Source organism: Medicago truncatula, chromosome 8, assembly GCF_003473485.1.
Source record: "Medicago truncatula cultivar Jemalong A17 chromosome 8, MtrunA17r5.0-ANR, whole genome shotgun sequence".
NCBI classification, from domain to species: domain Eukaryota; kingdom Viridiplantae; phylum Streptophyta; class Magnoliopsida; order Fabales; family Fabaceae; genus Medicago; species Medicago truncatula.
The window spans coordinates 33,141,418-33,155,236 of record NC_053049.1 but is presented as its reverse complement, the minus strand read 5'-3'; the positions used below and the strand labels follow the sequence as shown (position 1 = coordinate 33,155,236).

The following is a 13,819-nucleotide window of genomic DNA, read 5'->3' as shown; positions in this document are numbered from 1 at the left end:
AGCTATTATGAATGGTGATTCAAATTTTGTTACCATAAACTACATGAGCAATTAAGTAAGTATATATAGATTTTGATTTATGTGAGTATTGAGTATTTTTGTGAGTATTGAGTATTGATTTGGGTTAATGGTACAATAGTTTACAATTAGGGAGAATTATTATACTTAAGCCACTTCAATAATTTATTCTAAAAATTGATTATACTAATCAATTTTAAATTCCAATAATATTGATTAAACTAATTTTAATGGTAATTTTATGAATTATTCATTTTTAGAATTTATAGTAGAATAGAAAATATAAAAAAATAAAATAAAACACATTCTGTCTTCTTTTTCTTTTTTTTTTTTTTTTTTTAAGTAGGAAAAAGGGCTATTGGGCTGGACTTGTACAAAGAAAGTAGCAGCTGAGCCCGAGCTAGCTGGGGGTGCCATTGCCGAGCTTTGCACAAAATTGTCAAGTGGCACGAAACGATCTATCTCCAATCAAAACCAATATTTATTAAAAAAACATAATAATTAAACTGAATTGATTAATGAATTGCAACAAATGACAAAATATTTGGAAGAACCCAAATTAAATTATTGAGTTAAACAATTAATTATTAACGATACTATATCTATTTCACGATCAAACTTCGAATTACTAGATTGTTCCCTTTCAACGCTTTTTGAAGTCGAAGAGTTAAAAAAAAAAAAAAGGAGACAAATAGTATATATACTCTTACAACACTTTACAACTATTGTCTTGTCACTCTTACAATGGATCTTTCCACTGATTCAGAACCACCACCCCCATCACCACCACCAGATTCCACCACCGCCACCCTCAACGGCACCATCACACCGGATCAAAACCCAGAACCACCACCACCACCACCACCACAATCATCTTCCTCCTCATCACCACCACCAGAACTCCAACTCCCGATATCCTGGCCAGAAGACGCAAAACTAACCATCGAATGGATCCAAAACCTAACCCTCGCCTTCGATTGGTCTTCCAAGAATCTCCCTGCTTCCGAATTCCCATCCATTCTCCCCGTTCATGTCTTCGATTCTCTCATCCTCATCGCCTCCAAGATGCTTCACAAAGAACCTAATTGCGTCCCTATTCAACCCTTTCGTCCCGAGCCCGATTCTTCGGCTTCCGTTGTGGTTGTTGGCGATGTTCATGGACAATTGCATGATCTCCTTTTCCTTCTCCAAGATGCTGGGTATCCGTCGAAAGATCGAATCTTTGTTTTTAATGGTGATTATGTTGATCGTGGAGCTTGGGGTCTTGAAACTTTCTTGCTCTTGTTGGCTTGGAAGGTAAAAATTTGATTTTTAGTGTTTGGTAAAGTTAAAGTTACCATTTTCTTAAAAATTATATTTTTTGGTACTTTTAATTTTATGAAGTTTGAATTTTTAATGCTTGATTTTTGTTTTTATTGTGTTAATGTGATATAATAGTTGAAGTGATTGAATGTGGAGTGTTAAGTTTGATGGATATCATCATACAATAATGTACTTTGTTATTTTACCTAGTGTTGAAAATTGAAATAGTACTGTTTTTATGCAAATTTTTCTATCTAGTTTGATTAAGCTAGGGTTTGTTTTAGTATGTTTTAGGGAAGATTTGGAAATGGATTCTCTGTTGTTAGTTAATCTGCTGAAAGCTTTCAGCTGTCTGATTTGGTTTATGTTTTGCAATGTAGTTTAAGTTGATTTAAACATAACTATTTGATTTTAATTCAATGGCTGAGATTGCTCTCTGCGTGACTGTACAAAGTTGTCAAATAGCGGATATCGCAGTATAGCATAGCGTAAATTGAACAAACCAATATTGTTTTGCCATATGCTATGTAGTACAAAGTGTTGTCAAATAGCGGCGCTATAGCAGTCTAGCATAGCAGAATTTGAACACAAAATGCTATTTTCCGCTATCCTTGATTCCTCTATTGCAGGGAATATGGGTCTGATAGGTTTTGGCAGTTTGGTTTGAGATAGTATTTGGTTTTCACTTGCAACTTTGAAAAATATCATTTTGTTTTTGAATATTAGCACAGGAAACATTACTCAAAGCAATAAAAATACTGTTTTTACTATTTCCTCTACAAATTTTTGTAATGCTTTTTGCTCAAATTTTAGGGATGGAATTAAATGGAATTTATAAAGGTTCTATTGCTCGGATTGTTTACTATAGGAGAGAATGGAATGACGTATGATTGACTTAAAATATCTTGTTTGAACAGGATGTATAGAACTGTTATATCCACTCGATCATTAAAATATCCAAACAAGAGAATGGTGATTTTATTATGAACCGTTACTCTTTACTCCACTGTCCACTCTGTTCAATTCTATGCCATTTAACTCTAATCATCATTGAATATCAAAACACAGCCAAGGGATGTTGTGACGTTATATTTTATGTTATTTACTTTACTAATTTTTCATCAGGTTTTCATGCCGGAGAACATATATTTATTAAGAGGGAACCATGAATCGAAATATTGCACGTCTGTTTATGGTTTTGAGAAAGAAGTAATGGTAAAATATGGTGATAAAGGTAAACATGCATACCGGAAATGTTTGGGATGCTTTGAAGGTCTACCTTTGGCTTCTATTATAGCAGGGTGTGTATACACTTGTCATGGAGGACTTTTTCGTAGTGTAACCGTGACGCCTGCAAAGAGATTAAAAGGAAAGAAAAATCGTAAGATGAATGTTAATACTGACAGCAAAAATATATGTCTTGGTTCCTTGGAAGAGTTGTCAAAGGCTCGACGTTCAGTACTTGATCCTCCTTGGGAAGGACCAAACTTGATTCCTGGTGATGTTTTGTGGTCCGATCCTTCAAAAACTCCTGGTCTTTCTCCAAACAAAGAAAGAGGCATCGGCTTGATGTGGGGTCCTGATAAAACTGAAGAATTTTTGAAGAAGTACCAATTTAAGGTAATAAAGAAGTTACTTTTAATTTAATTGCGACACTCCTTAATTTTCTTGGTGGATTGTATTCAAGTCATTAAGTTGAATCTCTAAAGAGTTATTTCCTGTTTTTGGGAATAACATATCATGTTTTAGGAAAAAGGTTTATTTGTGAAGACACTGATAATATGAGAACATGTATCCTGTTTTACCAGCTTCAGATTCTTGCTTCATTTAACATGATTATTTAAGTGAAGGGGAGAAAACTTAGTTCGCATTGGTTATACGATATAAAATAGTATTCTTGAGGATGATATTTGTGGGAATACTATTACATTCCTTGTTATAATTCATAATGCCTCGTGGCCCTGTGTGATATTCTTCGTTTTCTTGTTAATCTCTTTTGTTTATCTTCGTAACTATTTAATACTGTTATATGGAGTGTATCTTATTTTTCATTTCAGTTGATCATTAGGTCACATGAAGGTCCTGATGCTAGGGAGAAAAGGGATGGTTTTGAGGGAATGGCTGAAGGATACACTATTGATCATATTGTGGATTCTGGAAAGCTGGTCACTGTTTTTAGTGCTCCAGATTACCCACAATTTCAGGTAATTCTCTTGGATAGACATGATTTACACTCCATTGTTTTACTTATATGGTAGCGTGTTAAATCTGGTTGTGTATTACAATCCTTAACGGGCATAGACAGATTTTACTGATGTTAACTCTCCTGTTGAGAGGGTAAACATATATCAATCATATACTCACATTACAGTGCCATTCTGAGTTGACAATATGACTTCGTTTGTTTGTATGATATGTAATATATAATTAGGATCAATATCTTCACTGGGACTCAATTATTAACGGCAAGCCTTGCTTGGCACAATGGTAATATTACTGTAGTGTGACATAGCTGTCAGTGGCCATGTGTTCTATTTGTGGGGATAAAGCTGCATTCACATGTCTCTTACCAGTAATTTGGTGGGAACCCCAGCCGTAAGGAATCAATTGCAGCGTTATATATTTTCACTATAATCCTGTCATTTTTAGGTCAACATGAACCTTGTAGCTATTTCAAAAATATACATAAACGCTTGCAGGAACACAGGTGGCATTGTTTTGAAAACATATAGTAATTATCTTGCATTAAACTTGTTATTAGTCATTTTTGTGTGAAGAAAAAAAGTAATACAACTTCAAATATTATGATTTTTTTTCCCTCTCAATAAATTGGGAATATGAACGGCTTCATCCTACATATGCAGAATGAACTTGTTGAACACTATTTCTGAATTCTCATGATGATTTTGATGAATAGAGTTCATAAAAAAGAATTCGTTTTCCTCGACTTATTTTAACTTTTTCTGCCATCCATTTTCTTTTTGAACGACAACAATAAAAACCAAGCATTATCCCACTAAGTGGGGTCGGCTACATGGATCAAATTACGTCATAATGTTATATCATAAACATTATATGAATTTATGGATTGTTTTTTTCTTTTCGAACACAAATTTTTATTAATAAGATAAATAAGATGATTGTTTACTTTTGTACGCCAAATTCATGTTAATATGGTCTAATGATTTATGGATTGTTTTTTTCTTTTCGGAAGTTGCCAAGCCTGTTGAATATTTCTAGCTAGGAAACAAGATAATCAATGTTGCCAATTCAATGGTCTATGAATTGCTTTTGTCAAATTCGGCAGTTTTAATTTCCAGAGAACCTTACCAGTTGCTGTTGCCGCCTTATCTTGTTGAAATGAATGTGAATCATCTTTTGTGTTTTGCTTTAGATAACACTCTTTTAAGTGAGCCTTGTTGGAAAACATTAAAAAGTTTGCAGCTTGATCAAGTATTCAGACGTTTCTTAAACTTAACTTTGTGGAATGACTTCCTATAGGAATAAGTGCTCTGTTTTTTTTAGTTAGAAAATGCTGGTCAAATAGAAGTTTGTTTGAAGCAAACTTAGCAAAGGCAAATTTTTCCTTTGATAAGAATTGAGTTTAGAGTGTATTAAGAAGCATGATTTCAAAGTTTGCGGTGCCCAAAATTTAATACAAATGCAAGCAAGCAAGCACTAATTTGTCTGTGAGCATGAGATTCTGGTTTGACAACAGTTCATGAGCTTGTTTTGCTAGTGGAAATAACCGTAAGAGATTGAGATATTTGTTGAATTGATTGAACTAACTCTTTCATTATATTCTTGATTTTTGTTGTTGCATATCTTGTTTATTTTCCCTTTATGGAAGTTACTTACAGTCTTACGCAACTTTACAATTGGATGGAATTAGCATTCTACCTACGCCCTTATATAAAACCGCCTAAAATTCAAAATTTCAAATAGTAATTTTTGAAATGATGATACAAATGATTTGTCATGCATGTGTGTATGTCATTGACCCTTTGGTTTATTTATCAACAATTGAGATTGCTTACTTTATTCACTTATCTTTTCTCATTCTTTTCTTCATTGAGTTCAGACAGCTATATAAACAGGCACTGCTTCAAATGCTGATAATAATTTTCCTAATTGTTTTTTCCTGCAGGCAACAGAGGACAGGTATAACAACAAAGGTGCCTATGTTGTCCTTGAGCCCCCAAATTTCGACAATCCTATATTTCGTGGATTTTCGGCTGTAACTCCAAGGCCAAAGGTAAAAAAGTCTTGCCCATCTTCGTGTTAAGAAATATATAATCACTTGAACATATAAAGAAATTTCTAAACAATGAGGGTACTTGGGAAACTTTTATCCGTACACGTTACACAAGATAACTTCCACAATTTGTTATAATATTTGTGTAAAGTTGTTAATTCTGTTGTCGTTCTGATGTGCAGGCGAATCCCTTCTATGATTATCAAGAAGTGATAGACTCTGATGAAGAATTGGACTTGGCCTCCATGGTAACTACCTGAGAGATTTTTGTAAGAAGTAAATATTTTGAAGTTGTCAGATGTGTAAAATTTGGATCATCATTTTTTGAAAAACAGCTTTGATCATTAACTTCTAGTTATTTATTATTAACCTGATTTATTAAGTTTGTGATATCAATTTCTTCAAATTAAACCAGGCCCCTGAAGTAGTAGTTACTGAATAGTTTCTACATTTCATCTCAACCTTTCATTTATGACATTCAGATCCAAACTGATTTCAAACAATTGTACAGTTGGAATTTGAGACATTTGTACTAGCCTTTGTGGTAGCTTAGAGTTTGAGTTCTTGAAATTGATGTTCAAATTATGTTAGTTTGGTATCAAGAACAAGTAGAAAATCAAATTCATGTATGCAAAGATGAATCTGGTGAGAACTATTGTGTGGAAATAGTCATAGTTTAACACTACTAGAAAAAGCAAAATTAGCGAGGGAAATCAGTGACCGAAAAAATGAAATTCCTCACAAATTCCTTGGTCGCAAAATTTAGTGACGGAATTAGAGAGGGATTTTACATTTTCCTTCACTAAATTTTGTTTTTTTTTAGTAGTGTAACATTAGGACAACTGTACTTGACAGTATAATTTATCACTGAAGTGTACTTGTTCTTTTGGATTACATACAAATTGTGTTTTTTCAGGGAAGTTCCTCCCTTATTTTCACCGTGTGAATGTTCTTCTCCCTGAAGTGTACTTTGTCATTAAACTAGTTTGGAAACGAGTCTAGTTAAGTTGGAATTGGATCAACTTGACCTGAGCTCGACATCATTTTTTAGGCTAAATTATATATTTGGATTTTGGTTAAATAATTTCTGATTTTTGTCTTGGTCCCCTAAATAATACAACGTCTGTATTAGTCCTTTAACTCTATCTCTGTCCGTCAAAATGGTCACTTCCGTCAATTTTTAACCATAAATGTTTAAGGTGGATCAACATTGTAGAAGTTCACCATATACCTTATCAAATTTTACAATTGTAGCATATATATATATATATATATATATATTTTTTTTAAAATGAGACCGTTGGATCATGTAGCTTTATTGTATAATACAATGAATCACAATTAAGGGAAATGCTAACTTGTTAGCATGATCCACTAAGCCAAATTTGTTTTTTCTTCCTATTTTTAATTGCTTAACTAGTGCCACAGAGAACTAGTTAACATGAACCTTTCAATAAATATATTTGTAATGTACGCATGTAGAACAAGATCCCTTTTTCATTTTTATTCTTGTAGTTACTTTAGTATATATAATTTAGAATAAAGTCATCTCATTATTATTAAAAATGCAATATACCACCTGGGCGCTCAATCTCTTAGATTTTAGCATAAGGGCATAACAGCTGATATTTACTCAACAAATAGATCGTTAGTTACTTAGTTATCTGATATAACTGATATCACAATGTAAGCGTTTTTACTATATATAAATCAAGAAAATTTCATTTAAACTGTAATTTTCAAGTTCTGAGTGGGTAAAAAACAAATCAAAATGATTGCTCAAGTGTCTTAACTTGGCCTTGCATCATAATAAATTGGCATATCCAATCCAAATATTAAAACCTTTAATGGTAGAGATTACATTTGATTATCAAGAGTTAGTGATATTCACACAACAGGTACTTCTAATTACAGTAGGGAACCTTCATTTCAGAGTTGGGGATAGTTAACACTTAGAACGAGTTTTGTATGTTCTTTTAAGTTTTTTCTTCATCAAGTATGGTGTAAAAGGCACTTCTGCCCCATTGTTCTGCATATTACAAGTTAAAGAAGAGTTCAGAACCTGCTCTTGTAACTGATCCTTTAATTCCAGTAGGGAATCTTCATTTCAGAGTTGGGGATGGTTCACCCTTAGAATGAGTTTTGTATGTTCTTTTGAGTTGTTTCTTTTGTTTCTTCGTCAAGTATGGTGTAAAAGGCACTTCTGCCCCATTGTTATGCATATCACAAGTTAAAGGAGAGTTTAGAACCTACTCTTGTACTTGATCAACTGAAACCTCGCCGTGTTGCGTGTCGACAACATCATTAGATTCCTCGACCCTAATATTTTCCTTTTAAAAAATCTGATGTTCCTTGACCACAATTGGGTCATCAATTAGTTCCGTCTTGTCACCGGTGTCAAGTAAAAATGAAACTCTCTTCTGGGAATTCCGGAAAAAAGGATGCTGCAACACTTCAGCTGCGTTCGGCCTGGAAATAAAGGAAATAATTTCTTTATGATTGTTGAAGTTATTGAGATTTAGAAAAAAGAAGAGAAATAATAAAAAACTTAGAATATGATAATAACGTAATATGATTGATTTACTTCATACCAATTTGATACAAAAACTAAACACAAACTCCTATTTATATAAATACAAAGCTCTTGCTCCTACTCCTAAATAAATAGGGAAATCAAGAAACAAATCATAATAAATAGGTATGTTGGTATGAACTTTGAGCCTTAACCATTTTATACAACATAATATTTAAGCAAGTCATAGCAGATGCAACACTGTGAAGGTATGAGAAGATATACTTCCATCCTCCAAAAACACAATGAATGACAATGATTTACCTTAGATTCTGATCAGGGTTTAATAAACAGCTAATAAGATCCTCAGCTTCCGGAATGAACTCCACTAAGGAAAGATCTTTTCGATCGTTCAGGATATTGGACTCACGCCAAAGATGATCATCTCCAAATGGATGGCTTCCCTTAGTCAAACAGAAAAAAAGAATACAACCTAAACTGAATATGTCTACAGCTCGTGTTTCCGTTCCTTGTTGCTGCTCAGGGGCATGCCAACCTGTACAGTAGGATTTGGCGAAAACAGACTTCCCTATTTACAGAATATAAAGAGAAAAAGGTCAATGAATTTAGAAAGAGAAAGAAGAGAAACAACTTCGAATAACATTAGATTTGATCGATATGGAAACAAATTTGAAAAGAAAACAAAAATTAGGAAACAACTCCTAAGAGCTAATCGATATAGAGTTTTTTTGGAAATAAAACAAAAATTTGGAAACAACTCGTATGAGACAATTAAAGTACTTTAAAGATATTAAGAGATATCTAACAATCACCATATTGTAATTTACAGAAGCAAATCCCATGCTAAACATAATTGAACATTCACAAGGTAAATGCTGGGAACTGTAAACAATTTTTAAAAATCTTAGTGCTTACCAGGAACATGTCGGGTAATGGCCATGTCAGAAAGCTTTACACTTAAGGATCTATCCTTGATTATTAGAACATTTTGAGGTTTCAAATTTCCGTGTATTATTCCTAGTTTATGCAAATGAACAACCCCTGCAACAATACCCCTAAATTTCAAAACAAAAATGGAAGTTAGTTTATACTAAAAATGTGTAAAATAAACTACACTTAGAATGTGGACAAGTAAGAGTACAAGAAGAAATAATGCAAACCTCATCAGTTTTAGTAGTAGAGGTGATGGATGGTCATTTTTTTTCCAAAGATATTCTGTAGTATCCTTCCCTGACTCCACTTGAACCAAATCATTTAAGTTGCAAGTACAACGCTCGAGTGCAAGGTAAATAAAATCTTCATCGTACTCCACCCCATACAATCTGACAATGTTCTGATGATGGTCTGACACAAGTTTTTTGATTTCGTTTAGAGCTACACTATGACGAGATTTGAGAAGCCGCTTGACTGCAACTGATTGACCATCATGCAGGACAGCGGTAGCATTCGTCCTTCTCCTTCCCCGGCCAATCTCTTTTTTTGAAACGAATAATTCGCCAATTATTTCTCCATCAACACCTTCATTAAAGTTCATCGATACTTCTCTATTAGTATCCTTTGGTATATACTTATACTTAATCCCCTTTACCACAAGATAGCAGTAGTGTGAAACGACGACCAACAGAATAACGAACATAGTAGGTGATGGAGTTGGCCATCCACTCTTCTTGTTCAAATAAGCATGTCCTGGTAAATCACTGATCTCAGTGAGAGGTTGACGGAGTTTATCTTTCCTCTTGTAATCATTTTGTTGTGGAAAAGGCGTAGGAGGCATTGCCATATTACCATCATGATTATTGAAAAATCTATCATAATTAGGCTGCAACTGAATCATCCTATCTGAGGCAGGCATTGAGAGTGTATCTTTTCCATGATAAGCCCCATGTGAACTTTCACTGATTAAAGATTCTAACAGAAAGTTCTTATTCAGTTTGAACACTTTTTGCTTCTTTTTACATGGGTAAGGCATTTTAAAATTGAGATCCTCTATGTGAAATGTAGTTAAATGTTGGCATAATAACACTGCATCGAACTCGGCTACTGTCAAATTCCAAAATCCTGATCCCGACGTGGGACCATCATACTTCAGAAAAAGATCTTTCCTATAAATATTGATCAGCAGCGGCTTTGATGCATTTAAATTTCGAAGACCAGCAAAATTCTTACTATTTGTACTGACCGACCCAGTTTTGGCGTCAACTTGAAACGAAGTGATTTTTTTGGATCCAATTGTAGCTTCTCCTTTATATGAAATCATAGGCGCAAGATCTACAACTTCTCCAATAGATTGTAATATTATCTGCCGACATGATAAATAACCAACAGAACATCAATCCCAGATTTCCTCAAGAAAAATAAAATAAAATTGAATAAACAGTGTAAAAATAGATTAATTTTCTAGTTTAAATATTCTTTGCATTTAGTTAGTTACAGTAGTGAAGTTTAACTCTCTCCAGCTAGTGTAGGTTAAACACACAGTATATATAAACTGATGCTACAAAACACATAATTCAAATACCAATTACAATATTCTAACATATACCAATTTGCCGTAATACTCGTCCTGCATGTACAATGACCAATCATCCTCACACTCCAAAAAATCGGTAGCTCCAGGAGCTTGATACGAGCTGTAGGTTGGCGATCCTGTGGAGAATGACCATAATATCCTCGTGCGACCATTCTCGTAGTTGGCCACAAAATAAATGGTACCATCAGGTGTGGCAAACAGTTTTGTTGGAATAAGTTTTGTTGCTTTGTTACTGTCAATAAAAACATTTGCACAAATAAGTACGAGAATATCAACATCAAAATAGCAAAAATTTGTTGTATAATCATGTACAAATCAAACAAGCCTAGCATATATGATTGATAAAGAAGAAAAAGAGTTGTTAGAACGGACGGAGGAGGAGCATGGACGCAGCAGCAGTCTTGAAAAAACGAGAAGAGGAAGAGGAACAGAAACCAGGGGAGAACTTTCATCGTTTCAACACGGAGAGGGTGGAGTGGAATGGAAGTAAATGAAAGAGAAATTAGGGTTTATCGAAAATTAGGGTTTATGGGAAGTAAAAGCGATTCCAACCTTCTTTCTTTTCTACTCTCTCTCTACCACTCAACTTGGTTACTCTTTTTTTAGGGGTTTAAGTTCCTCATTAATTACTTTTATTATCGTATTATATATATATTGAGTATATTTCAAAAGAAAAAGTTTGTTACACACCCTAATCAAAAAAAATGTTTTTTTTTTACAAAATTTTAAGGTGAGGGGATGGTGCCCAGTCCAAGGCAGGGAAGATCTTCGGGCTCAAAGAACACTTACAAAAGTATTTACATTTATCTCTCTCCAAAGGCACCAGTGGGGCTCGAACACGGGCTCTCTTGAATTCAAGAACTGCCATTGTACCACTAGACCAAGCCTTTGGAGTTTAAAAAAAAAAAATTGTTACACACATGCGTTTGTATATTGAGTTTATTAATAAAAGTAATAAACCAAAGATGACCATTCACTTTCCGTTTTTATTATTGCGCTAACGTTTGAAAATTATGAATAATGTTTTTCATATGAAATTTTAATTTTAATTGAAACTAAAGATATAAGTGTTTATTGCTTTAAAATTATAACAAATCAAACTAACCATGATTATCTATTTAAATAACACCAACAATATAACAAAAAAAAATTATTATAAAAAATTGTTTTAAGAGTATAATTGAGATAATAAAAAAGTAAGTATATACTCATCTTATCTGTTACACATTCTAAAGGATAAAGAAAAAAAAAACTAGACATATATATATATATATATATACTCAGGTGTTTGTTACACTTTTATTTTAACATTTGAATTTATTTTTATCTATTATTTATATTTGTTATTTGTATTGAAAGTTGAAGGTAATTTTAATTTTTTTTTTAATACAATTTTAATATTTGTATTATATATTGACTTTTTTTGTAAGGTGCCCTATTCTTCACGCCACAACCCAAACACACATGCACGCGTGTCTGCAAACACTACACCACACACACACACTACGTTAAATATTTGGCGCCCATGAAAAAATGGAGTCATGTGTGGTAGCAGCTAAATTTATTCTTTCTTTCTTCCTTATTTTTATATGTTTATTAATTCAATATATGATTTGTTTTGATTCATCTTGTGTGATAAGTTTAAGCTTTGATCATAAAAACCATCTCCAGGTTTGGAGAATCCCGTCGTCCAAAGAATGAATGTGGACCATTTTCTAAAGTTATAGACATCCTAGAAGACAGAGCCGTAGTTTCTTCAATTCCAAAGGTGAAAGTCACATAGGTTATTATCCACAATCAGTTATTGTGGATAATAAATAATAATTGAATAAAGATTTTAAGATTTATTGATAAGAAAATGCAGGCCTGTTAGGTTGCAGTCTGTTAGGAACATAATCATGGAAGTCTTTGTAATCGTTTTTTTTTTGTTGCCATTTTTGTTGATTTTTCGGGTTTTTTTTTTATTTTTTATTTTATTTTTTAAGTATGGATCAAAATCAGGAACAACAAACATAAACTGTTACCTATTTAGTTAAAATTTGACACGTGTTCAATATTTTGTTGGGGCTTGTTGCCTCCTTGTCGACAGCCGCAACATATAAAGAAGACAACCAAGATCTTCGTAACGATAGTAATTATTTGTTAAAATTTACATTTTTAACAGGTTGTTGTTACATGGGCACAATTTTGTTGTTGTATGACAACAAAATTAATGATAAAAAAAATGTAACATTAAAATTATATCCACTTTATATTCATCGCCTCTTGTGCGATGTTATCGGTAACAGTAAACTATTTCACGAGATCAAAGTTTCCTGAATCAGACACTCCAATTTATTCTTATGCTTTTTTTGCCCTCTTTGCTATGACAGTGGGGTTCCAATGCCTATCATTTTTAAGCTATATTTGATGAAAAAATAATAATTTAAAAACGAACAAAAAGAGAAGTGATTTACCACTACTAAAAAAACGCGATTTAGAAAAATCTTAAAAAATTAAAAATAATGAAGAAAATATGGAAAAAAAAATTTAAAATTGAAAAAATTAATATATTTCTAGATTTTTTTCAATACCGGAAAAATTTTAAAAATTGGATAAATAAAAAATTTCTGGAAAAATGAAAAAAACCATATTTTTTTTTTTCGAAAGTAAGAAGTTTTATTTTATAAAAAAATGAAAAATTCAGGAACTTAAAATATTTTGAAATTTGTTAATATAATAAGAAAATATATTTAGAAATATTTTAAAAAAAGTTTAGATTTTTCTTTCAAAATTAAAAAGTTTTTTTTTTTATTGTTCATACAAAAAATAAAAATATTGAAGAACATAATTAAGGGTTCGTTATTCAACAGTATAACATGACTTATACACCGGTGTCATTCAATATCCATTGTATCATGTTATTCGTCTAGATTGTATTTTGAATAAAATAAAATTCTGGAAATTAATTTTCAAAATAAAAAAAAAATATTATATTTTTCAAATTTTAATTTAATTCGGATTTTTTTAATTATTTTTTTGAAAAATTATATATACATTATTTTTTTATTTTCCAGAATTTTTAAAATTTAAAAAAAAATCCATTTTTTTTTCTTTTTTATGTAAATTTCGAAAAAAGCTTGAATTTTTTTTTCTCATTTTTGAAAAAAAAAACCGATTTTTTTCCGTATTTATAAAAAAA

At 32.2% G+C, this 13,819-nt stretch overlaps 2 protein-coding genes across 3 annotated transcripts; one reads left to right on the top strand and one right to left on the bottom strand.

Moving 5' to 3' along the window:
- The first annotated feature begins 735 nt into the window (after positions 1 to 735).
- LOC11444822 (serine/threonine-protein phosphatase 7) lies at positions 736 to 6,469 on the top strand. 2 transcript variants are annotated; one of them, XM_003629004.4, is made up of 5 exons: positions 737 to 1,314; positions 2,446 to 2,940; positions 3,378 to 3,524; positions 5,468 to 5,575; positions 5,758 to 6,469. In XM_003629004.4, the coding sequence occupies exons 1-5, from the start codon at positions 763 to 765 to the stop codon at positions 5,833 to 5,835; spliced, it is 1,380 nt and encodes a 459-aa protein (XP_003629052.1). In that variant the 5' UTR covers positions 737 to 762; the 3' UTR covers positions 5,836 to 6,469. The 2 variants fall into 2 exon arrangements, with proteins under 2 accessions (XP_024629114.1, XP_003629052.1); XM_024773346.2 differs by lacking the exons at positions 5,468 to 5,575; positions 5,758 to 6,469 and having other exon boundaries at positions 736 to 1,314; positions 3,389 to 3,525.
- A 1,439-nt stretch (positions 6,470 to 7,908) lies between these two features.
- Positions 7,909 to 11,506, bottom strand: LOC11421747 (serine/threonine-protein kinase/endoribonuclease IRE1a). Its single transcript, XM_039829140.1, has 6 exons — positions 11,358 to 11,506; positions 10,651 to 10,870; positions 9,269 to 10,407; positions 9,024 to 9,163; positions 8,412 to 8,676; positions 7,909 to 8,044 (listed from the first exon to the last, which is right to left on the bottom strand). Exons 1-6 carry the CDS (start codon positions 11,504 to 11,506, stop codon positions 7,909 to 7,911), a joined length of 2,049 nt encoding a protein of 682 aa, XP_039685074.1.
- Between the last annotated feature and the right edge of the window lie 2,313 nt (positions 11,507 to 13,819).